At 41.4% G+C, this 25,167-nt stretch overlaps 5 protein-coding genes across 9 annotated transcripts; 3 read left to right on the top strand and 2 right to left on the bottom strand.

Moving 5' to 3' along the window:
- Window positions 1-49: 49 nt before the first annotated feature.
- slc25a17l (solute carrier family 25 member 17-like) lies at window positions 50-4,619 on the top strand. Of its 2 annotated transcripts, none has more exons than XR_012952889.1 (9): window positions 50-342; window positions 444-504; window positions 928-994; window positions 1,191-1,345; window positions 1,570-1,686; window positions 1,784-1,929; window positions 2,334-2,493; window positions 2,612-2,694; window positions 2,783-2,922. XR_012952889.1 is itself a non-coding variant. In XM_076086015.1 (9 exons), the coding sequence occupies exons 1-9, from the start codon at window positions 268-270 to the stop codon at window positions 2,928-2,930; spliced, it is 948 nt and encodes a 315-aa protein (XP_075942130.1). In that variant the 5' UTR covers window positions 55-267; the 3' UTR covers window positions 2,931-4,619. The 2 variants fall into 2 exon arrangements, 1 of the variants encoding a protein (XP_075942130.1); XM_076086015.1 differs by having other exon boundaries at window positions 55-342; window positions 2,398-2,493; window positions 2,783-4,619.
- dxo (decapping exoribonuclease) lies at window positions 4,392-8,104 on the bottom strand. 4 transcript variants are annotated; one of them, XM_076086014.1, is made up of 7 exons: window positions 7,983-8,104; window positions 6,724-7,193; window positions 6,346-6,572; window positions 5,453-5,672; window positions 5,204-5,339; window positions 4,952-5,046; window positions 4,392-4,859 (listed from the first exon to the last, which is right to left on the bottom strand). In XM_076086014.1, exons 2-7 carry the CDS (start codon window positions 7,185-7,187, stop codon window positions 4,724-4,726), a joined length of 1,278 nt encoding a protein of 425 aa, XP_075942129.1. In that variant the 5' UTR covers window positions 7,188-7,193; window positions 7,983-8,104; the 3' UTR covers window positions 4,392-4,723. The 4 variants fall into 4 exon arrangements, with proteins under 4 accessions (XP_075942129.1, XP_075942128.1, XP_075942127.1 ...); XM_076086013.1 differs by having other exon boundaries at window positions 7,868-8,100; XM_076086012.1 differs by having other exon boundaries at window positions 6,724-7,189; window positions 7,820-8,100.
- A 255-nt stretch (window positions 8,105-8,359) lies between these two features.
- LOC142944852 (winged helix repair factor 1-like) lies at window positions 8,360-10,548 on the top strand. The gene is made up of 7 exons (XM_076086016.1): window positions 8,360-8,448; window positions 8,781-8,876; window positions 8,955-9,097; window positions 9,197-9,432; window positions 9,616-9,713; window positions 9,875-10,022; window positions 10,294-10,548. Exons 2-7 carry the CDS (start codon window positions 8,783-8,785, stop codon window positions 10,337-10,339), a joined length of 765 nt encoding a protein of 254 aa, XP_075942131.1. The 5' UTR covers window positions 8,360-8,448; window positions 8,781-8,782; the 3' UTR covers window positions 10,340-10,548.
- A 600-nt stretch (window positions 10,549-11,148) lies between these two features.
- rac1b (Rac family small GTPase 1b) lies at window positions 11,149-16,115 on the bottom strand. Its single transcript, XM_076086017.1, has 6 exons — window positions 15,768-16,115; window positions 14,540-14,611; window positions 14,104-14,221; window positions 13,774-13,836; window positions 12,965-13,124; window positions 11,149-12,869 (listed from the first exon to the last, which is right to left on the bottom strand). Exons 1-6 carry the CDS (start codon window positions 15,800-15,802, stop codon window positions 12,739-12,741), a joined length of 579 nt encoding a protein of 192 aa, XP_075942132.1. The 5' UTR covers window positions 15,803-16,115; the 3' UTR covers window positions 11,149-12,738.
- Window positions 16,116-17,402: 1,287 nt separating this feature from the next.
- smim10l3 (small integral membrane protein 10 like 3) lies at window positions 17,403-19,538 on the top strand. Its single transcript, XM_076086018.1, has 2 exons — window positions 17,403-17,772; window positions 18,696-19,538. Exons 1-2 carry the CDS (start codon window positions 17,593-17,595, stop codon window positions 18,714-18,716), a joined length of 201 nt encoding a protein of 66 aa, XP_075942133.1. The 5' UTR covers window positions 17,403-17,592; the 3' UTR covers window positions 18,717-19,538.
- The last annotated feature ends 5,629 nt before the right edge of the window (window positions 19,539-25,167 follow it).

Here is a 25,167-nt window from a genome sequence, read left to right on the forward strand (position 1 = left end):
AACCCGGTTCGACCGTTCTCAGCCAATGAATGGAGACTGGGAGGAAACATTGATCGACACTTTTCTCGCTACATTGTATTTTACGCCTGTTGGCTTATAAAACACCATGAAGTCAGAGCTGTGAATGTTCCCGTAGTTTCCCTGACCGCAGCTATTAACAAAATACACACCGACCACCAGCTACCACTCTTTGGATCGCTTCGCGGTGACTTTCCGGTGTTTTGAGTCTCTGTGCGCTGGTCTGAACCGGGGAGAGAGACTGCAGAGATGTCCGACAGCGGTGGCTCGGCTATCGGCCTTCTGTCTTACGAGACGCTGGTTCATGCTGTGGCAGGTGCACTGGTGAGCAGAGATAAAAAGGGCAATACAAATGAATGTGAAGTATATGGACGAGCCTTTTTGCCATTTGTTTTGTGTCGTTACGGTGGATTTTGTCTTTTCAGGGGAGTGTGACAGCGATGACGGTCTTCTTTCCTCTGGACACAGCCAAAAGCAGACTGCAGGGTGAGTGGGAGGTTGTCATGAGAGTAGTAACGAGTTCAGTGTTTCAAGGTTTTCTTCATTATTGAGTAACTGTAACTGTAAAACAGAGATGTGACGGACTAGTCCACTCATTCAGTACTGCACTAGACCAATACCCTGACTTGTAGTAATTTTTAATGAACTACTTACTTCCCACATACCTGGTAAACACCTGTGTTTACCTTTTGGTTTGTTACTTGTAGTTTTCTGCTGTACATTTAAAAGTTGTAAACCCTGATGGCATCACCTGGGTTGTTTACTTCAGACCTGAGAGAGCTTCTCCAAAGCCACAGAAAACCTTCTTCAAACCATGGAGGATGAGTCGTACTCGGGGTGTCCAGTGAACGGATCTCGGCAGAGCTGCCTTGTTCACTGACTTGTCCCACCGTTGTGTTTGTCTTTCAGTGGACGAGATGAGAAAGGCTAACTCCACCCCCGTCATCCTGGCGGAGATAGTAAAGGAAGAAGGCCTGTGAGTAAAGTTCTGTGCCGTTGTTTTGTTTTTAAAAAGAACCGTGAAACATAAGTGCAATGTAATTGCAGGCTTAACTGTCTTCACTAGAGCTGAAACAGCTGATCATTCAGTTTCCATTTAGTTGATCGTTGCTTCTCCGATGTGAATATATCTGCTTTGTTTTCTAAGTCTGACTCTCCGTCTCTTCTCCCAGTCAGTCCCTGTACAGAGGCTGGTTACCAGTCATCTCCAGCCTCTGCTGCTCCAACTTTGTCTACTTCTACACCTTCAACACACTGAAGAAGCTGGTGGCGGCTGGTCCAGGGAAGTCCAGACCCAGCCAAGACCTGCTGATTGGGGTCGTATCAGGTACAAACTAATAATTATTCAAGTACTAAAGGAGTTTGGACTGAAGGACTTCCTTGCTAGCGGTCTCCCTCCCTACTTTAGTTGGTGCATTAACGCCACCTGTTGATCCATTAAATAAGGTGAATGTGTATCACTGCTCCATAGTGCTGCTGGAGGTCAAAACCTCCACGTGGTACCTTTTTTAGGAAGCATTCAAGGAAGCTAATAATCTGTTGTTCCTACAGGGGTGGTGAATGTGATCCTGACCACTCCCATGTGGGTGGTCAACACTCGACTGAAGCTGCAGGGAGCAAAGTTCAGGAACGAAGACATCCATCAGACCCAGTACAGGGGCATCTTTGGTGTGTGAGATACTTATGAATATATCTGTCTTACAGTTTTAACAGTTCAGACGTGCTCAGTTTTAAAACCCTGCTGGGTTTGGGCTTTTGCTCTCAGATGCTTTCTCACAGATCATAGCCAATGAGGGTGTGGCAACTCTGTGGAACGGCACTCTGCCCTCTCTTATCCTCGTCATCAACCCGGCGATGCAGTTCATGTTTTATGAGGCCATGAAGAGGAAGGCGGGCAGGGGAGGGAAGAAGGTGAGAGGACGGAACGCCACATTAGCTCCTGCTTGAAGGGCTGTGATCTGGGACGATCCGTCTTCAAGATATTCGATGACACAGCAGAGTTTAAAATCAAACGGGACGAAGAGTCTCCAGCCATGCTAGCTGCTCTGAGCTGAATGGTAATGTGTGCATGCTAGCATGCTCACAATGACAATGCTAACATGCTGAGGTTAAGAAAAGGCATAACGTTTACCATCTTAGTTTAGCTTGTAAGCATGCTAACGTGCGCTAATTAGCACTAAAAGGCAAACAACAGCTGGGGCTGATGGGAAGGCCATTTGTTTTGCAGGTATTTGGTCAATAACAAAGTATTGGACAAATTACTATTTTGACCCGCTGTTACTTTTATGTTTTGATCATACTATCAATTTAAACAGTTCTATAAATGCTCAAGCAAAAGCGCTGGATGTGAGTGGATTACGTCTTCGTGTCCTGCCACAGATCTCCTCAGCAGAGATCTTTCTCATTGGAGCCATTGCCAAGGCCATTGCTACCACTGCAACATATCCTCTTCAGACAGTTCAGGCCATCCTGAGGGTAAATATTAACGTTTTTGTTTACTTTTACCAAGATATCTCACACGTTATGTGAGAGGATATTCTGTATTTGTTGTTGTTTTATCTATATTGTCACATGTTCAATGCTTTTTCATCAGTTCGGCCAGTACAAAGGTGACGGTAAGGCCGGTGTGATTGGAAGCCTCTCAAACATTTTCTCCCTGCTGATGGACAGAATCAAGTGAGTGCAGCCACGAACGTAAACGCATTCACTGGTGAGGATGTTATGACGGCTCATCATTGATATACATCCGGTGTCTTTGTCACAGGAGGTACGGTGTTCTTGGTTTGTACAAAGGCCTGGAGGCCAAGCTGCTGCAGACGGTGCTGACGGCCGCCCTCATGTTTGTAGTGTACGAGAAGATCACTGCTGCCACCTTCAAAGTCATGGGCCTGAACAAGGAGCTGAAGCAGTGAACAAACCCCTCCCTTGAATACAGCGATGCATGAGCACACCCATCGTCAGTAGGTTTTTATCAATGCCTACCGATGATATGTTGATGCCAGGAATTGATTCAGTCATATTAACGTTGTCGTAAGAGACGGGATTGCTGCCCCGAAACAAACACCATAACCAGAGCTGGGTGTGATACTTCTAATACCCTCTCTTTCTTAACCTCTAACTGGTTCCATTTGTGCAAACTGGTCTTGATTTGATCTCTGTTGAGATGGTTCTAAGTAACTTTACTAGCTGAGATAGTCATCACAACGACACGTAAAGGGAAAGCGGACATCATTTGGGGAAGTAACGCTTTTTGCTTTCTTCCCGAGAGACGGATGAGAAGATCGATACCACTCATTAGATAGGACTGATCCTGACCAAGTAAATGTTCTTTTGCTTTTGGACCATTCCTCACGCACTGTCTTGTGTTTTAACTGTGAATTTAACTGAGTTTGATAGAACCCTCAAGACATTCCGGCCAGATGAGTGTTTTATTTAATCTGCTGATTGATGATGTCATTATTACACACACAGATTAGCAGTAGTCACAATAGTGTTGAAAGGGAGAGTAGCTCCCATTCACATGGACAGACGTATGTGTCAAATCTGCTCTGAAAGCTCTTGATTTGAACAATTATAACATATTAAGTCAAAATGAATTTAACGTAAATGGGAATGAGTACTTAACAATACACAGAGCAAAGCTTACATGTGTACAAATACTGCAGTAAGTGCCTCTAAATATGTCTGAAAAAACTGTAACATGAACTGATATAAATGCTGTGACGACTGTTGACGATTTACTCCTCCGTCCACGATTTACTCCTCCGTCCACAGTCTGCATGATTGTATTGATCCGTATGAACATTTTGTTACACAGGTGTCTTCTATTAGTTTTTCTCGCCGTCCCTTTAGCACTGTTGGGCATTCAAGTTTGCAGTAATTTACACTATTTGTGTTGAAAGATGATTCACGCATTTTGTTGCTGTTTAACTGGTTGTTCAATTTGTTAACTTGAGTTTTAATTATTACAAGAGTTGCTGCTGTCAGTATTACTTTGTAACATAGTAATACTGACAGCAGTATTTGGTATTTAGGACTGTTCATCGTATTAATCAGTGCCAGTTGTGTAGCCTGGTTCTCAGGTACACCAAACTATATATCTATATATATATATATATATATATATACACCTGCCACAAAATGAAGTATAATGGGTAATTTGAAAATAAAAAGCAGAAGGTGTTTATGAAAAAAGAAAAAGTGAGGCACTAAATGGCAGAACATTTAAACTGCCAGGAAAGAAAATGGCAAAATCAGAGGATAGAAAGTGTGTGAAACAGCAGGAAAGCTCTGAACAAAGAAAGTGTCCCTCAGTCTGGTGAGGCAGAAGGACGGCATTCGCTTTATTCACTAGTTAAGAAGGAACCCAAAGCTGGTGTATGAGTCACTTTTAATTAAAAAATAACGGCAATGATGCAACGGTTACAAGAATACACCATGCATGTTCACTACGGTCTTCTTCACAAATGAAATGTTTTGTCTTAACATGAAAAAAACTTGTAACTGTGGATGCAATTCTAACTTGAAGTCATGATTTCATTTAAAAAATGTTTTTCTACTGATGTTTTCTAATTTTGTTTTGATTAAAATGTAACAATTAACCACTGTTCTTGGGTTTAAATGTTTAAATGTTAAAATAAAGTCTGAGAATCCTCCATTGGAGGTCTGAATGAACATTAACAGTGGACCACGTCTTGGCTGTAAATCAGGGCTGACGGTGTGAGTCTTGACTTCTGGTCATCTCCTCCACAAACCAGTGTGGCAGGAAGGAATACTGGGAGTCCCTGTGGACGGAGAACGTCACGTCTCTGCGGGGCTCCCAGGAGAACAGGTACACCACGCTGGAAGAGATAATAATAAGGATTCATGGAAGATATTTGCTTGAAATACATTTTAAAAAAGGTTAACAACATAGTTTGTCATTGCAACTTACCTTGGATTGTCTTCAGTAGCGATTTGCTTCACAAAAGACAGGAAATCACAGCAAAAGTTCATACAGACCGTTGGCTTCCAGCAGTTTTGTTCATTCTGTCCAGAGAAAATACAGAAGACAGTAAGTGCAAATGTTCTGTGTTAATCTTTTATTAACTCTTGTTCAATCACTTTTTATTGGGGGAAAAAAAAAAGATCAAAATAGATTTCTCAATGTTCAGATCAGCCTTTGATGACCAGTAGTTTATCGTACCTTGATGAGCTGTGAAATCTTAGAGATGGGGAAAGTGTCCACAGTGACCACCACTCCTTCCTCATCCTTAAAACCTGCCACAACACGGGGGACTCCCGGGAGAAAAGACTGGGCCCACCACTTCAGGAGTTTGAACCTGAGGACCACCAAAAAGGAGGATCATACCAGCTTCAAAATCAAACATCCAACGAATAGCGTGACATGAAAAAAGTGAAGAATCGTGTGATGTTTTACCGTTTCATCATCTACCTGTGAAAGTTGCTGCGCTGTTTCGGGGTGCAGATCTCCGCAGAGGTCTTCAGCTCCACGTAGCATGCGGGAGGAGCCGGAGCGTTGGGATCTTTATCCCGGCAGTCCACCTCCCCGGAGAACAGGAGCCTGTGATCGGCCAGCCGAGTTTGCACTACAGTGCAGAAGGCCTCATTGGTGTTCACCACTCCGCCTGGGTCAGGTGAACTGTGGATGTCATCTACAGGGAGGGACAAAGGTGAGGCTCTGTTATCTCTTAAACGTGTGCTGAACGCCCCGTCTATCTGTGTCAAACGTAATAAAATGAGATTGGAATGTATGGAAGTTCATTTGTGTCGGGGAAAAGAAACACCGACTGTAAGTCAGAATTCTGTAAAGAATTTCGCCTTTTCAGTCAAAATTATTTATTATTTAGTTATTTTACTACTACATCAAAAGTATTTGATATAAAGCTTTTATAATAATTTCTAAATCAAAATAATTTGGGAAAGAATGTGAGACGCGAAGTCGCAATTGACTTTGAAACTTAAAAAACTCTGACTTAGGTCAAGATTAAGTCAGACTTTAGATTTTCTAGGTTGAAAGCTATGAGATACTAAGTCCTAACTAAGTCCATTATAGTCTTTGATGTGAATTCAAACCAGATATCTTTTTAGTTTAGAGGGTATGATTCAAATCTTGTTTTATATTTATTCTCATTATATATCCAGGACCTTCCTCGTCGCCAGTGTTTTGGTTCAGTAAAAAGAAATAAGTAAGGAGGTAAACACAAAACACCAAAGTAGGGTTTACATGCTGTACTACCCTGTCATTTGCAGGTGCCGTCATCTTTTTAAGTGTGAATTTTAAAAATAAATGTTGATAGAATACAGTATTGCATTAAACCTACCTACCTGCACATGTGTATTGCTCAAACTTGTATCCCCAGTACATCATCTCCTTGTGTCTCTCTGTGCGGTTCTCTTGTTCCCGTCGAGCGGCTTCTGTTTCCACCTCGCTGATGTAAAGCGTGCCCCTGAACCTGCTGACTGCCAGCAACCAGCCCTCGCGTGTCTCATAGGGAGTGGTCAGCAGCTTGGTCAGATGGCCGCGCCATGTCACAAAGTCGAAATCTAAAGCACTGTGATGGGCAGAGGTAGAACAAACAACGCGTGTTGTTAGAGGTGGTTGGAGTAGCGACTAGAGATCCCAGGTGAGTATCTATATCTGACATTGACCTGTTGCCCTGATTAAGAAAAAAAAAAAGAGTACAAACTAACAATAACACTTACCATGATGAGGCTGCGGTCACCTTTGAGCTGAGCTTTGATTTATTGGCCAAGATCCAGCGGAGGATGTGGTCCAGCTTCTCCTTCTCACTTTCGTCCCTCCTGATATAGCGGTCCTTGTATCCATCCTTCAGGTCAAAATTAGGATTTCTGTCAGGTTCCACGTAGTATTTCATCCGCCTGCTGTCATTGAAGAATCTACGCTCAGAGTCGAGGGAAAAACACCCTACTTCGACCGGCTGTTTGTACACCGGAAAGTCTCTTTCGTATAACTCCCTTCTGGTGCTCAACTCCTGAGAGCTGCGTGGGTTTTGCGCCGGTGTTGGCCCAGACTGATACTGGTGGTGGTTTGGTCTGGAGCGCTTATTCTCACTGTGATTTCTTCCACCGGCATCTCTGTGTCGTCTGTATGCTGACTGGGGGTTTTGGTAGCTGGAGTTGGGATTGTGGGATCTGGCCGGGTCCATTGCTACCTAGTGGGGGAAAGAGCAATGATTTATGAAACGTTGATGATTATTCATATCTGCTTGATTGTCTTGCTCTGCTGTAGGAAAGCCCAAACATGTTCTCACTCATCATCACCTGTGTTGTCACTAAAAAGAAGTGCTATGCCTTTTTTTTATACTGCTGACACAAGACAACCCACTATTTGTGTATCATGTATATAGTACCTTTTATTTTTTATGCATATTGAACATAATAATGCTTATTGTATACTAGTTTCTAAGGTTACTTAACTATTTCATTATGAGTCTATTATTGCATGGGATCAACAACGTTAATATTATGTATCTATATATGCACCCCAGATGAGCACATCACATCGTGATCTGTGTAAATAACTAGATATTGTGTCTGTATGTGAATGCAGACATATCATGTAAAGATGCTTGTATTGAGTGTTGTGTGCTGCAGAAGTGTGTCTGCATTGACTAAACGTGTTTCTGTGCATGCCTGTTGTATGTTAGGTTAATCAAGGTTTCCAAAAATATCTATTTTTTTGTGCTTTGCTTTAGCAATGCGTGTTACCTTTCCAACATAACATACTTTATTACTACTAACACTAAATCACCGGTTATTAAATTAAAAGCTAACGTACCGTAGTCAGCATACACAACACAAGCAGCTAACGTTAAGCTAACGTTACCTTTGTGTCAATGCCCCGTCAGACACAATAATAAACACGACTTTGTGTAAACACGACTATCATATATTGCAGCGTCTTTTCTAATCTACACACAATAAAGAAAGAAGGAACACACAAAGTGTTGTCGTCTCGTTGGCTGGGTAGCTAATGGCACCACAAGCTAACAACAACTCAACGCTACTTCCGTATACAGTCGCTTCTGCTTCTGCTTCTGCTTCTGCTTCTTCTTCTTCTTCTTCTTCTTCTGGTTTTACGGCGGTTGGCATCCATCTTATTGGTGCATTACCGCCACCTTCTGCTCCGGAGTGTGGATCAGACAATATACTTATAATCTTTACCCCAAAACAAAACTAACAAAAACAACCCAAATAATAATAATACATACTGATAAGACAGAATAACTAACAAATAAACAAAAAAACAAGCACTCTAACCAGCACCCTTCGTGTACAGTCTCCTCCAATCCGCACGGTGGTAGCCGCGACACTTCCGGCAAGAAGCCGAGTAAAGAAGTTGTCCGTTAGAGCTGTGGGGACCAAAGCGATGTGAAAACCAGTATTAATGCTATTAGTAGCCATTAGGTAAGCGTTTTAACTAGTTTAACTGGTCAAATATAGGCTCCTGTCTTCAGTGTGCACACAAAGCTAAGTTAGCTTAGCTTCAATCATGGATGCGTAAACAGAACGGTTGCAATAGCTTAGCTAACGTCTCTCAAAAGGGATTACTGGCGTTTTATAAGCAACGTTAAGTTAACAGTTTCTTTCTGCAAACGTGAGGGGATGTTATCTAGATTCTGTAGTATAACAATGTTCCTGTTAGCCCAGATAATACTCTCACGTGGGGTCTGTGGAGAGAGAGAAGCAGCTGTCTGATTAAACTGGTTTATTCTCTGCCGCATTGCTTTTTCCTCCAGGTATGAACAGGAAACGAGCTTTGATTTCAGACACTTTCAAGGTGAAGAAAAGAAGAAATGGAACACAAAAGTTTGGAGCCATCAGTGATGGAGATGGTAGGTGTGACGACTAAAAAGCTAATTATATGTATCTCATTTAAGATTAAACTTCATTGATCTTTTTTTACTTTAAAGGACCAACTGACATCAGATCCACCCTCGAGTATCTCATGACGCTGTTCCCCAGGAAGCTCTTCAATGACAGCCTGCCTCAGATCGTTATGAAGCACCAACTCTACAGCATTCACAATGACAAGACGTTGGTGGACAAGGAGCTGGTGAGATGACTCTCTGGTGTCAGAAAGGTCACATGTGTGTATCTATCTGTGTATCTGTCTCAATGTGAAAACCCACTGGGCCTTTCTTGTGGCCCACAGAATAAACTGCGGGAAGGAGGAGAGCTGCTGATGTTCCAGCTCGGGTTCGATGCCGACGCTTTCGGGCTGGTCTTCGCTGCAGATTACAAGGCCAAAGTGCTGGCGGGGGAGGACGGCAGGCCGACACGAGCCACAGTGGAGAGGTTCTTGGAGAAGTTGTCGTCTCCTTGCACAGAACTGAGCTTTAGCAAAGACAAGATTCTCAAAGAGTTTCTCTTCACAGACTCTGAGATAACGTAGGAAATACTCCCATCTATCTCGTGTTGTTTACTTCCAAAACAAATCATTATTATCATCATCATTTAGCCCCTGAATGTCTTTAATACGAGTCTTCTCCTGTGTTTGGAACCTTTTTTTAATCTACAGTGTATGAAATTTTTTTGAAAGATCAGCACATTCTATATTTTCTCACCCTCTAGGCAGCTGGTTAAGTCCGGGGTCCTGACTGTGAGGGACGCCGGCAGCTGGTGGCTTTCCATTCCCAACTCTGGCAAATTCACCAAGTACTTTATACAAGGTGGGTGTCACGAAACAAAAACAGAGTCTCGACAATACTTTCCTTTTAATGACGTTTCATGTACATTTCTCATTTTACGAGTTGTTTTTTTTGACGGTGCCTTGCTAATTGGAGGACTGTTTGTTTTTCCCCAACCATCTTACCGCTCTTCCTGTTATTAGGTCGTAAAGCAGTGCTGGGCATGGTGAAGAAGTCCAAATATAGTGAAGTCCTAAAGGCAGAGCTGGAGGAGCGGAGAACAACCTCGCATGTGAAATTCCACATGAAGTACCACATCCATGACATCGTGGGTGCAGAGCTGGTGGAAAGGTGACATTTGCAGTTTGCATGCTATTGATTCTCATGTAGCTGCTCTCATTTATGATCCTCAGTCCAGTAATTGAGGATTTTTAAGTTACTTGCTTGAACAACCCTCAGGCCGTATTTATAAAAAATGATTGCTTGAAGTCTCAACTCAAGGCAGCTGCTGTTTTTTAAATTCCATCCACCAATGACACCTTTGATTCATTACTCATCTTGGACTATTAGGGAAACCGTTTATTGCATCTTCATTTTCTAAATCAAGACTTTTTCTTCCCAGCATACCTACAACTTCAGGGACGTTGTTGCGACGTGTTGAGTCCTGAACCACAGCAACAAGCCTGACGATTGGAAGATTCAAAAAGGTTTATGAACAGTGTTTATGACGGATGGTAAATTAATCAAGATTTCAGTTTGATTTTGTGCCAAATGCATTATAAAAAAAACCTTGTGGGTTTATGAATTGTCAATTATGTTGACATGACCTTGTCAGATTTTGATTTATCTTGTAATAAAACGGTTTTATTTGCCTCATTATGGAAGTCACACTTTCTGTGCACACGATGACGGTCACGTCTTCTGCTCACCATTGAGATCCGTCACCAGTGTTTCTAGGATTGACTGACAGGTGGTCCGATCAGAGCCTCGCAACTGTCACAAATAAAGCTCAATATTTGATTTAAGCTCAGTTGATGTTAATCTAATTCATTCAATCCCTGGCCGATTTATTAGCAGTCCAATGCAACCGATCTGCCACTTATTTTACATTTAGCAAGATCACAATCTGCTCATAAGTGAATCATTTTTACAATGAAGGGAATGTTATCTTAAGCACTTGGAGATCATTTTGCATAACCTTGGAGTTAAAGACTAACCAGAGGACTAGATCAACGTCACTTTCCATTTTCTAGGTACATTTGTAAAATCAAATACAAAAGTTCTACCATATTTTGCAAGGCTTTCTTACATCGCAGAGCTAACAGTTGTATTAAATGGAAACATTTTCCAGTACTGCTTAAGCGCATTAGCTCTACTTTATGCTTAAACATTAAGTGTCCGTCAATAGCTCTTTTTCTGACAAGTGTTGCATCAAGGAAAATGTGTGGCTGCACTGTCCAACAAAGAGGCTGAGGAATCGGTTTTACTTGAATTTATTGGCTTTTTCAAAAAGTGACAATAGCTTTTATCCATAAGACTAAAGAGTCACAACATTGGCTTGAATTAAAGCACAGCTTGATGTCTGAATACAATACAGATGAGCAACATGTACTTAACCCCCGATCTAGTAGTTCAAATACATTTTGTAAATAGGCAAAAAATATAACCGTTGCGATTCTAATCTTAAGTTTTCAGTATATGTTGCACATACATGCCGTCAGCATTAATTACAAAAAAGCTAGGCTTGTAGGGAGATTAAGGTAGCGTTAACTGTAGAGGTAATAAACAAAAAGGATATTCATAGTGTTAGTTAAACAATACAGTGAGTGAAGTGTAACTTCTGTGAAGAAAGATACAAAACAGTCAAATCACATGATTATAACAAAAAGAAGAGTACGCTGTATACTACACCATCACCGACAGCAGCCATGTTACCGTTGTTAGCGGGCATGAATGCTCTTCTTAGTGACATTGCTTAGCCAGTAGTGATGCGAGTAAGAATCAAATGTGCTGCACAAAAGGTTTCTGATAAATGCCCACAGAGCATTAACGGTGCTCTTGTTCCCCGCCACCAAAACAGTTCTAATCCAAAATATCTAATAAAGTTTTCAGCGTTGCACTTCTGGGCAGCTACACAGTTGAGACACACTTCGAGGGAAATATTGCAAAAGAGGATTGTGGGAAGAAAAAAATAATTAAAAAAATACCGTGACCTTGACCGGTCCGATTGGAGCCAAACACATGAAAAATACTGGATCATTTAGATTTGTCGGGGTTTAATAGCACGGTTGGTGTCGGAAGATCGGTTGAATTTCTCAGTACGTCTTTAGGCGTCAATTCAACCCACGACGATGAGTCACCGTCAATCGTGTGCTCGGACTGAAAACTAACCGGTGAAGAGATTCGTGGTGCACAAACAATTTGAAGCAAAAAGAACTTCACAGATGATTAGATTCAGGTTCCTTGTCGACGGAGCGATGACACAGTGAAAGTGAATAAAATGCCATCGATTATGGAGCCGGGCAAACGGCAGCACACAACAGCAAACTGCCAGCTGTTATTTGAAGGTTTTAAAAAGGTTTGAGACAACAGAACAAAGATTTGCTTTTTTTGTTAAAATACAGCACGTCTGCAGGATGTATTTGGCAATATTTTCTTCCACTCAAAACAAACCAAGACTGTAAACAAACAAACAAACAAAAAAATAAAGGTGGACAACCAGTGGAAGAGCAAATTGAAAACATTCCACGGCCCAGTTTTTTTTTTACAAAAAACATCCAATCCACTTTAGAAGGCCTCAAGAATTTCATAGTGTTGTCTATACAGTATGTGTTGTTGGGAAAGAGCTCGGGTCTATCGTCTTCCAAACCCCTTCTCCTAAATCTGACCCTATGTCAAATCATGGAAACAGTTGGTAGATCTGCTGTAGCTACACGTATGGAAGGAAAGAATCTGAAGTACAATGTTTCTGTGTGTATACTGGTGTGTTTCTCCTGCGCCTTTAGCCACCCCTCACCACGAGCGGCCATGTTCCCCCCCCCCCGTCATCGTTCTGGTGGAGGAAGTCTTAGAGGAGAGAGCACTTCTTCCCCTTCTTCTTGACGGGTGGAGGGCAGAGGACGGCCCGGATGGCCTCGTCGAACACAGTTTTAAGGCCGCGCTGAGTCAACGCTGAGCACTCCAGGTACTTGACGGAACCTGAGGAAACCACACATCAAATGTGTTTTCTAATTCAGAAAAAAACAACAACACAAGGTCAGAGGTAACTCGGTAAAGAAGATATGTGTCATTACCGATCTCTTTGGCCATCGCCAGTCCTTGGGGATATGTAATGGGAGAGAGCTTCTTCTCCTTCAGCTTCTCTGTGGTGTCCTTGTCGTCTCTCAGATCCAGCTTGGTACCCACCAGGATGATGGGAGTGTTGGGACAATGGTGTCTCACCTCAGGGTACCACTGCACAGAGAACACAGCATCGAGAAGTTAGAGGTATAACTTACGTTATCTTGAACATGCGGTTTCTAAAATGACTAAGTACTATTTTTTTTAATCCCAGCTATGAGCGTAAGATGCTGTCGATTCTCATGGAGACGTTTGATTATTGCACAATACAAGGTTATTCCCCAAGTGACAAAGTGTGGAGATTAATATGCTTGTTGAATTTGGTCAGTGTTTACATGTTCTAGTCTGAAATGAAAATAGTTCAGTGCAATAAACGTTCAGCTGGGAGTGAAATCGGTCTTTAGTGTGGCCAACTTTCTTCCTGGAGTTAAAAGCCCAGTTTTTAACCCATTTAACCAAATAGTGTAACAATGGTTTCTTATATCGCTGTAAATAGTTCTCATTAGGGGCGAAATGATCAAACTAACTAGTAAACATGTCTTATTATGTGTCACTTTATTATTAACTCAGTGCCTCTGTCCATCATGTTCTTAATGAGGCTGTAAAAATAAGACATAAGATGATCTATGGGTCAAAATAAATCAGTCATCCCTGGAGAAAACCCGTGGGCCAATCAAAATCAGCCCCGATGCCTCTTATCATGCCATAAAACAGATCCATTACGGTCTTCAGTCGTTATCATACCGACACTACATCAACTCACCTTGGCACGGACGTTTTCAAATGAGGCCGGACTCACAAGCGAGAAGCAGATGAGAAACACATCCTGGTGAGAAAAAGGCAAACAATACAATCAGAGCCCAGAACAACCATTTCCTGTGAAGACCAGTAAGGACGGCCCCTCCTTTGATCATGCAGCACAAAAGGTATTTCCCCTCTTACTTCCTTATTCACTCCAAAACTTTCCAAAAGTATTATGCAAGAGAGCCACCATTATCAAAACATACTTCAAAGGCAAACACTGCACTTCAAAGAAAATCCCAATAAGCAAACTATAACACAGAATTGTCTGACTGTGTTTTTTTCTTTGTACCGTTTGCGGGTAGGAAAGTGGGCGGAGTCTGTCATAATCTTCTTGTCCTGCTGTATCCCACAGACCCAGGTTCACCGGCTTCCCGTCCACCATGACATTGGCGGAATAGTTGTCGAACCTGACAGAAAGAATTGTGATCGCATGAGTTAAACCCATCAGGATGAATATAAACTGAGAACATATTAATAATCACATAAATTATGACAGGAAATGAAAATAAGCATTAGTTCTTAATTAATCTGTTTTTCAGATCTCACTTGAAAATGACTCCTCGCTTATTACTTAACTCTGAACTAAAATTATGATTATCAACTGTGATTGTAACCTGTTCTGTAAGCAACCACACTTTCATAAAACAAATGACTGCTGGCGTCGATCAGCTTGTAGTCTTGCATAAGTAAATAAACAAACAGGGTCTGTAGCCTCAGATACTCACACTGTGGGGATATACTCTCCAGGAAAGGCATTGGTGGTGTAGCTGATGAGCAGGCAGGTCTTACCCACAGCTCTGGAGGAGAGGAAGAGGGGAAATTTTATGGTATCACCCTCCCAAAAAAACAGCATGCAAAAAGTCAATTTGGGTATAAATTGATATGATTTCCTACTTTGTACAATTGGAAAGCTGTAGGGCTGCAACTAGGAATTATTAGCATTATCAGTTAATGTGTCAATTTGGTCAACAAAATGTCAGAAACTAGTGAAAAACATCTGTCCTAATGTTCAGATTTGGGTTTTTTGTGTCCAACCTGTGGTCCAAAACCCAAAGTTATTGAGTTAACATTCATAAAGGACAATAAAAAAAAAAAACTGTAAGAAAATAATAAAATTAGAATATATCACACTTCAGCTCTACTCAAGCCTCCAAAAACAGAAACTGTTCAGTGAACCCTTTCTATGGGAGAACAGCTTTGGTGTACAATACAATTAGTTTTTTACTTTTTTGATATATGTATACAAGACTACTAGAGGAAATGTGAAACTTAATTAAGTGTTGAATCCTCCCTACTGCCAGCTTCCCTTTCGTCAAAAGCGAAAACACTAAATCAAACTCAGTCACAGAGGCCATCAATGACTCTGCTGCTGTGGTATCCACCACACCCTGAACAAGAAGATATGAGTTTACCTCACATATATTGCTGCACATATGAAAGTCAGTCATTGCTCATTCTTTAATCATTCACCAACCTGTAGTTGTTGCAGACAAAGTCTACAAAATGTACTTGAAATACATAAACAGCGCCGCCAACACACAAACATTGCGTTTAACTCTTCACATTTCTCAATTTATGAGTAAATGTTGCCAAACTCTCGAGACTTAAACTCGGGTTAGGAGGGATGTGTGAATGTCTGACTCACCCAAAGAGTAACTTAAATCAAGGATTAGCCAACCACTTGCAAACTAGCAATTATGTAATGCAATAGTTTGCCATTTCAACAACACTACATGAAAAATAATGGCGGATAACTCGTATATCGTAAGATAATAGTTAACCCATGAAGAATAAACAAGTAGTTAAAAGCTTGTTAGCTAACTTTACCAGTTAAGAAAAATCGGAAGCAAACGGATATACCGATAGGTAGTCTGGTGACAGCATTAACTAGCTAACGTTACACTTGGTTATTCGAGTTAAATCTCAATAGTAGGATGGATTAGGTTAACTTACCCGTCTCCAACAACGACACACTTTATGGCCTGCATTGCGCCGCAGCTAGAGGAATGCTAAGTTAGCCCGGGAGCTAACGTTAGCTCACAAGTCTCTTTTCCTTTGTCCGGAACTGCTGGCTGGTGAAACGTCCCAACTGGCGTTTCTCTAACGGTCGTTGGTAGAGCAGCCGAACTCCTGTGACGTGGAACGGCTCGTGGGGGAACTTAAAGTAACTTATCGAGCACTTTCACGCAAGTTTTTCGTCAGAAAATCCCTCGCAACATTCCCATGCTTTCGTGGGCAGATCTGGAAAGCTATGTGAAGCAAAACAGCGGCGGCCACCACCCCTGAGAAAAAAAAAATGAAGTTAGCCACCACACACCAGATGGTGCATCCGGTGCGATGAGAAGATACGCCCACGTACGTAACGATCTATAACTTCCTTAAAAACAAGCAGCTGACGAGCCACCGGTTTTTATACTATCAGAAAATGTAATCATCAAAAAGTGTTGGGAGTTTTGTATTTTTAAAAGCAAATTTGAACTTGGAAAGAAGATTAAAAAAAATAACCACGAATAAGACGGACTATTTTAAGTGTGACACGGATTGAGGAAATTACGTTGCTTAATGGGGACTTCTTCCCTGAACTCTGCTCCCCAGGCACTTTCCCCAACAAACAATTTAGAACATCAGGTTAAAACAGTCTCAGCAGATACATTTGATTTCAGATACATTTCGATCCCTTTTATAATACTGAATTCATGTGTATTCAACGTTTGAGGATGGCATAGCCAATACATTCAAATAAGGCATCTGTTCTTCATCTCTTCTTCTTCATGCAACAATTGGGCCCCATGCATATTGGTGTAGGCAAAAATAGCAACTGGTTGTGCGCAAAGATGCTCGACTAATCAATAAATCCCCTTTCAAGGATTAATTGATTAGTTGACTGACAGAAAGATAATAGTTAACTGTCATTTATGATGCAAAAATCCCAAGCATTCATTGGTGCTCAGGTGCAAAGATTTGTTGTTTTTTCTCTATTTTATTGATTGTACACTTTGGGCTCTGGACTGTTGGTGATTTAAAACAAACCATTTCAAGACATCACCCTGGGTGCTGGGAAATTGCGATGGGTAAATTGACAATTATCTGTCATTTCACAGACTTTAAATAACTGATTGAGTAATCAATAAAACAGACAGTGAAGGAATCGGGCGGTAGGCAGCATTGATCACTGAAAGTAGAAGGCCTCAAAACAATTAATTAAAGAATTTATAGTTCTTCATTTATTAACGAGGAAATTCCACATCAATAAAAATAAATGGACTGAATCTAGACGTATGTAAACTATTGCCAAGAACTATTTGAATATGGCAACACTATAAGATGTAAAAAAACAAAAACAAAAATACAATAAATGTTAAACAGTATTGCCAGATACATATACAACATTATTTTAGTTTATTCATTTATTTTGTTATTGCCTTAAAATGTATACCCTTGGTATTAGCAGCTTTGGTTGTTTGTCATTTTTATGTAGTTACCGTGCTAACAATAAAAATACATTTTTAAAAATCTGCCTTCAGAGTGAGGTCAGGGCAAAAAAATCCACATACACTTTCAACTTCCGTGTGTGTCACACCGTTACGAGTCCTCCCGTTAACCATAATGGGAACAAATAGAGAAGCCGTTGGGGTGGAGCAGCTCTGCCAACACAACCAGGCACAAAAAAAAAATGGTGCTCAGTCAACGATAGAAATATGAACTGTCACTCATCAGCCCGTTTGCCTCACTAACTGACACGGTTACCTTATCAACAGACCGGGCAGACCTCGTCTGTATGGCGGGTCTGTCCTATTTAGTGCTCCGGTTCTCGGGCTCCGCTGGTCGGACTTACGGAGTGTTTTCCAAAGGCTTGACGAGGACTTTGTTGATATTTTTTGATCTTGCATGGCGACTGCGAATCAGATTCCCTTATATCTACCTGGTCGCTTCGATGATGTTTAATGTCAGGTTACAGGTAATTATGCAAACACTCACGCAATTGCCAGTTTAGTAGGCAGCAAGTATTACTTAACTGCAGTACAGTCCTGCCATAATAATCCTTATTCAAGCTGTTTTAGAGAGGTGCTACGGTCAGTTTGTGGTGCTTCTAGGTTTCAGGCAGGTGTGTCTAATATTTTGTCCACCCCATTCATATCACTGATGGGTTTATTAAGAATTGATACAATTTGAAGGCAATAGGGGCTTTAAGTATATTATTATAAAGGATTAATCGATACAATATCCATTATAGGAGGCCGATACTGGATTATTATAGGCAGATACTGATTGGGAGTTTAAACATTCCCAGTTAATAAATAACCTTAATCCTAATTTGACATTTTCTTACTGCAATTTCATGTTTCTAAACAATACTGATAAACATCTGAAACAAGCTAATATGTGCAACTAGGCCGACAGTCGAGCTCTGATTTATTACAAGTCTCAACTTATTATCATATAATAGAAACTAAAGTAGAACATCTTCTTGAAGCACTTGAAGCAGCATTGTTTTATATCTTTTTGCTTAACAAAGAACCTAAATTTATTGATTATCAGCTATTCAACTGACACTTGAATGGAGTTTTTGTGACTAAAATGACATTTAAGCAATAAAAGACGATTAAATTGGGAAATTTCAGATCTTCAGCTGACACTTTGACTATTTCTTACTCTTCAAATGGGAACTGATATTTTAACAGCTGTCAATGCTTACATACTGGCTGACACTTTCTCTTATCTCGTTGCTTCAACTTCAATTGATTTGCTATTATTGTTTACACTGACGCTTCAACTGTCGGCTGATTTAAAGTTTGAGCTCAGTGACCTCTTAACATGTTCATGCATGTCTGGATAGATAACTGTCTGATCCATTCGTGTTGCCTGCTCATCTCTTCACAGGTCCACATTGAAATCCACTGAATCTTCGACGCCTGTTTTTGGACTTGACCCCATAAATTGTGGGCAATGCCACGTTTCAGCCCTCTAAAAGAAACTGTCTGACACTGCACAGCGATGTGGAGGAAGAGGACGCTTAAATCTGTGTGCCGATGCAAGGGTCAGCCCTCGCCCAGTGCCTTTTCGCAGGGGGGAGGACAACAGTGAAGACTGCGGTGATGTGTGAGGGCGGAGGGGGAATCACTGCCCTCCGTTAACCCTCTTAACCCGCCACCTGAGATCCAGGAGCCGTCTGTCCTGTCCGTGGAGATCGTGTCGAGTGAATAGTGGATTTTGACACTGCCTCTTCTCTCTGGATATCGAGGATTTTGGCGTGGATTTGAAAACAGTTGATTGTTACGGTGGTACTTTGTAGCCACTCTTCATTGTTTCACATGTATGTTTATTAGGTGGTCAACATCCCGCTTTAGTTTAAAAAGTAAATATCTACGCCGCATGACACAAACAAGCATGTTTTTTTGTCCTCTGTGGCTCGGGGGTAAGCTGAGTAAGCGGTACATGTGGAGGTTTGCAGGAGAGCAGTAGGCCTACAGTTGCCACTACTGGAAATTCACAGTCTGTCATTAAAGTGCAGTGTCAATGGGAGCCACTGCATGTCTTCTTTGTGTGCGCAGACACATGTCGTCTCGCTCATTGTGGTTCTTTCTGCATATCACTGGAAAGGCGTTGGTGAAAAAAATGTTACCTGCAAAGTTCATTCTTTTTTTAGCTGCATTTGTTTTTATTCCTGTGAAAAAAATGTAAAGATTACTGAATTTGGGTAGTAATAAATGAATGAAGTCACGATTCTCAGCCTTTTCTGTCCTTCTAATAAACATTCATTCATTTTCTAGGTTTGCTAAAGTGCCTTTTAAAGTATTCAAATATAAAACTGAGTTACTTTTTTCTATTCCCATACATACAGTATACACTAGAGCCTATTTTCAACCCAGAGATATTCTCTATTCAAGGAGAGTTAATTTGCATTGCCGGTAATCTACATCAACATCCGAAGCATGAAACTGAAAGAAAACACCTCCAAAGGAATATTTATTAACAAAATGTACAAGATCATGTCACCTCCCTTGACACATATTGTAAATAGCCCAGCCATTTATTTTAAGATATCCTGTTGCACGAACGGTTGCAGTACCAGATCTGTCCACACGGGGGAAGCATCCTGTCACTGTGCTGGATCCACCTCCATGTACGTAACAGACATCACATCCCTGAAGAGGATACAGGGGAGAATACGGAAGCTGTAATAAAACGTATGTAATAAAAACATATCTGTCAGCACATCAGTGAAAGCTGACTTACTGCTGTGCTGCTAATTGTCATGATTTATATTATCTGTTTTATTCTTACATATTTCCACAAAATATATCATCCATAAGTCTACTTCTGGAAAGGAAAATGTCAACTCAACTTCCACCTCCTTCATCTGATCTACGTGAATTAAAACGACATCTGTGATCCATGTCTGAATTTAAATAAACCCACTTGTAATAAATGAACCCACTTGGCGCCTCCCTTTAATATGCACTTCTTTTAAGAAGGATTTTTTAAACTGCTGACACCCTCGCTCAGTGCGAAATATCCCCGTGCAAACTTGCCCGAACCAGTCACTCTGATGCCAGGCTGCAGAGGAAAACCATCAGGGGTTGCCAAGGCAACTGTATTTTCCTCCATGTGTCAGACAAACCTTCCAGCCAGCCCCCCCCCCCCCCCCCCCAAACACACACCCACACACCCACTTTTTCTGGAAAAAGAGGATTTATTTCTCAGGGATTTACCAGAGGAAAATATTTTAATAGGGTTATCTTAGAGGACTGGCAGAAACAGAGTGGGAGATCAATAGATGAAAGATGAGTCGGGTTATCTTTACTCTGTTTTTCACAACCACCATTTGTACCCTATGGAGAAAAAAAACAGGGGTTGTGGAATAAAGATTAGAGAGTTTCAGCCTTTTGGCATCTGCAGCAGCTCACATGTGTTTCATTTGAGTGAGTGTGAAAGAGTGATAATACTGCAAAAGGAAATGGCAGGGATTCAATTAAAGCTGCAATGCAGTGTATTTAATTCCATACACATTATTCATGCACTTTAAACAATTCATTTATGTGGGATCTTCAGAGTTGGTGTCTTTCTGATTCTGTAAATCAGTATTTGAAACGTAAGTGGTGTTACGTTTACCCAGGTTGGAGCTCAAACCAGTGTTTGTTGTAGCAGAGAACAGATGGGTTCTTGTCAGTTTTTAATGTTGTCCATGAGAGCCGAAAGAAGTTGCCTCTAAAAAACATTTGGTTGTTTTATGTGCTGCAGAACAATTTGTTTTTGTACGAATTAAACAAAGATATGACGTGTTGATTAGTGAACTTTAGAGGTGCCTGTAGGTGGATTTTGTTACGACACAGATAGGCCAGCTGTCTTCACCTGTTTCCAGTCAGTCTATGCTAAGCTAACCAGCTACTGCTACATATCCAATGTACATATTGTACAGACTTGAGAGTGGTATTCTCATCTAACTGTTAGCAAGAAAGCATAATTCTCTAAATGTCCAACTATACCTTTTAATCAACCTACTGAAACATATATTATATTCAGCTTCTGGGACTATCATCTACACCAGGTGACACCTGAAGAGCAGCTTTAGTTTTAGTCCTGAAGCAAACAGGTTCCTCCACAGTTTCATTTGCTCAACAAACCCACTGTTTTATTCATCTTGGCAATAATAGTTTTGCTTTGTTTTCTATATTTTCCCTGTAAAGTTGAACCAATCAGAAGGAAACTCTCCAGACCACATAGCTGAGTCTTTAGATCATGACTCTGTTACACTCAGTTTTAAAATACAAAGTCTTTCTTTTCCATCAACATTTGCTTCGCAACCAAACAGGAAACAAGGCCAGAGTTTTACAAAGTTGGAGCCACTTAATGTCACGTCTGCATTTTTGAAACAAGACACCCACATGAAGAAGTAAAAAACAATTAAACTCCACATGTTAGCAAAGTTACTGCTGTGTCAAATACAAATGTTTATTTGCATAACAAACAGCATTTCCATTGTGATGAGATGTCCATCAGCCAGTTTATGAATAACAGACGTTAATACACCCTGCCCACGCTTAGAGAATGGATTATGAATGCCAAATGTAATCAAACAATAATCCACATGATTTTTTTTTTATCTCTGATGCTTTTAGTCTTTAAACTGTGATTTATGCTGATCCCCCCCCCCCCCCCCCCCCCCCCCCCTCACCCTCACTTTGAGGTTTTGGCATTCTCTTTGCAGTTGACTTAACCTTTGATTTGAATGCTGTGTGACCGCGTGGACAAGAAGCGTATGCAAAGCGTTTTAAAAAGGAAGCGATCAGGTGCTGAGATGAGCGCCAAGCTGACCTCAAAACTGAATCAAAAGAGTGAGAGTGAGTGGGGGAGGAGAAGAGGAGGAAGCCAAACAGAGAGAGGGAAATGTGGAGGAGGGACACTTGAGTATTTGCTGCAGTCATATTGTGGGAACGAAATAGGTCACAGAAGCAAAAGAGCATTCAAATATCCAACTATTGTTGGAGGTTTCTTTATCTTAGCGTTAATATATGAAATCTAATGATGGGTTCAATGTTTCTGTGTCAACTCTCTGCTTCATTTGACGTAATAATGAGGATGATGACTTTATCTCATGCTATTGTTTGATCCAGCACGTTGCACACCGTGGTGCTGTTATCCTGTATCCTGATCTCCTTCTCTCTCTAATGGTAATCGCCCAGATGTAACTGGGGTTGATTGTGTGTGTTTGTGCATGTGATAATTCGAGTGTATGAGATGTAAAACCTTCTGCAAAGTTCAGCAGTGAAAGTCTTAGGCGGAATAACCTTTACAGCGTGTTATGTAACCAGAACAGGTCAAGGAGGATTGTACACTGCTGCCTTTGTGCCCAGCAGACAGAATCCAAATAAAGACTCTACTCATACGTGTCCTCGGGTGCAGAAAATCAACCCAACTTTGCCCTTCGATCAGTCGGTGGTTAAGATGCAGAGCTTGGATGTAAAACCAAAGAGAAGGACGGGAGGAAATCCTGCTGCACTCTGCTTCCTGTGACCCTCTGTCGCACACGCCATCACCCAAATATTAACCCTTTCACCTTCCACAACAGGAAGGACGTGTGAATCCTTCTCCCGTCTCCTGGTTTATGAAAGTCTATATCCATTTGTTTTGTGGGATAAACGCAAAGAGGAAGATGGCCGGGGAACTCCCAAATTCACCACTGAATCAGCACAAAAGGGAGCTAAACATGACTTTATCAAAGCACCTCTGTGGTGAAATTCACTGCGTCAGTTCGTCAATGCTTCAACTAAATAACATCCTCAATAGAGTTCTGAACCACAATTTCCTCCCTAACTTTAAACACAGGCTACACCTCACTGATCCATTTCACAGTGTATTTAGGGGGAAGATGATTAGGTCATGATGGGAGTGATTTTTGGGAGTTGGAAGGTTGCTTGTGTTTCTCTGTGTGTTTATAATTATGGGTTGGGTCGCTTTTAAAGGGAGGAGGTGATCGCCCTCCGGGCACTGCCGTGGTGACTGGAGCATTATGAAGTGGTACGACTGCTCAATCAGGTCACGTGAAGTCGGTCAGGAGAGCCACAGACAGTTTCCCATGATGGTCGGCCTAATCTGCCAGACGTGCATCTCCCCGAGGGAATGTATGCAACCGCAGTGGCACGAGACACAGACGGCCCGGAAAACCCCACACATGTTCACTTCAAGCCGCAGACTGTTACAGACTTGCTGTGATGACTTTGTGGCCTTCGTTTTGTGGTCCGGACGTGATCGAGTGTGTCGAACGCACTCCAAAATGACAGAGCCAAACTGCAATTTTGTTGATTTTTAAAGCCTTAAATTCATCACCAAGGATATCTGGGCCACACCGAGAGGCTTCTCTCATGACTCATAAACACATTAGCATGACATTTATGTGGAGTAGAGCGCACTGAGTGTGTCTGTGTGCCGGAGAGACAGACTCAACAATCGAATTGCTTTTAATGGAACTTACTACTTCGCTGAGGATGCTCTGCTTGACCGGATCCAGCACTGACATAAACGGACAGTAACACCCTATTTGTCTAGCCATATTCCCAAAGCAGGCGCCGAAATTATGCATATGACCTATATTTTCCACTTGTAGCACAGAAAACATTGAAACCGGGGCTTGCTCTGTGTGTTAACTGCTTTGCATCAAACCACCTAGTATGTAAAACCTCAAAACTAGAGGAACTGAAGTGAGAAAGACACTTTCTGCGCTACAAACTGGAGTGGCTTCACTCAGATTTCCTTTTACTAAACGCTTCCTGCTCCCCTGCTTTCCTTTGTGTGGTGCACATCTCAAGGAATTTGGTTTCCTTTAAAACACATGGCTAAAACTTCACAACCTATACTTTTAATGGCAAAGAAAACAAACTATTCACAGCAACCCTTCACCTGAAGTGTGAGCGGAGCGTTTATCTGCAGGTGTCAATTCAGGATCACTGTAGGCCTCCAATTTCTCCTGCTCTTGTGATTCGGCACCAGACTGCACCAGACCGGATTGTGCCGGATTGAGGGGGCTCAGTGGATTGTGTAATCTTGCTAATGTGAATTTGTAGAAAATGACTCATTTGAGCCTTTTAGTTTCTGCTTGGCCCCTTTCGCTATTACTCTTTTGGAAGATGGTGAAGCAATCTTGAATCCCATGAAAGTGATGATTTTATGCAGTTTTACAAACGTTTCACAAGTGAATTGAGTTGAATATGAAAAGGGAGGCAAATCCTTTGCTTCGTCTTCTACTTTAACAAACATACATAGTAAAGTTATAGCCTTAACCTCACGGGCTATACGAGATGGAGGGAACTGTTTGTGTTATGTCTGGAGAATGTCACTTTGTTTAGGACAGAGTTCTGAGAGCGAAACATTTGTCCAAAAGAGACACCTACGAATAAACAAATGAATGAATACGTTAGAACATCTGTTCATGCTTGACCATTGGAGTAATGCACAGGAAGTGAGACCCCCTCCTTCTCTGCGGAGGCAGGAATGCTATAATTGAAACCACGTGTGTCGTAGAAACAAGCTCTCTCTCTCTCTATTTCTGTGTGTGTGTGTGTGTGTGTGTGTGTGTGTGTTCGCCTCATCCCACTGTTTCTTAACCTGATCGCTCTCCCTGCTTATGTAAGAGTCTCGTCCATAATTCCTCATAGTGATCTGAAATCTGTTTTTTTATATTTTGGATTGGTCGCTTTTTGTATTACTACAGAGTACATCGATGTTATTTCATTGCATTTCAGCAGCCGTGTAGCTCTTTAATAAGATTAATTTGCTATATTATTTTCGGACTTATGTTAGAGGTATAGGCAGCTGTTGCACACAGGCCACAAACCTTTCTGTTTTATAAATGTGT

This window comes from Anarhichas minor, unplaced genomic scaffold, assembly GCF_050575085.1.
Source record: "Anarhichas minor isolate MPS153535 unplaced genomic scaffold, ASM5057508v1 ptg000007l, whole genome shotgun sequence".
Classification (NCBI taxonomy): domain Eukaryota; kingdom Metazoa; phylum Chordata; class Actinopteri; order Perciformes; family Anarhichadidae; genus Anarhichas; species Anarhichas minor.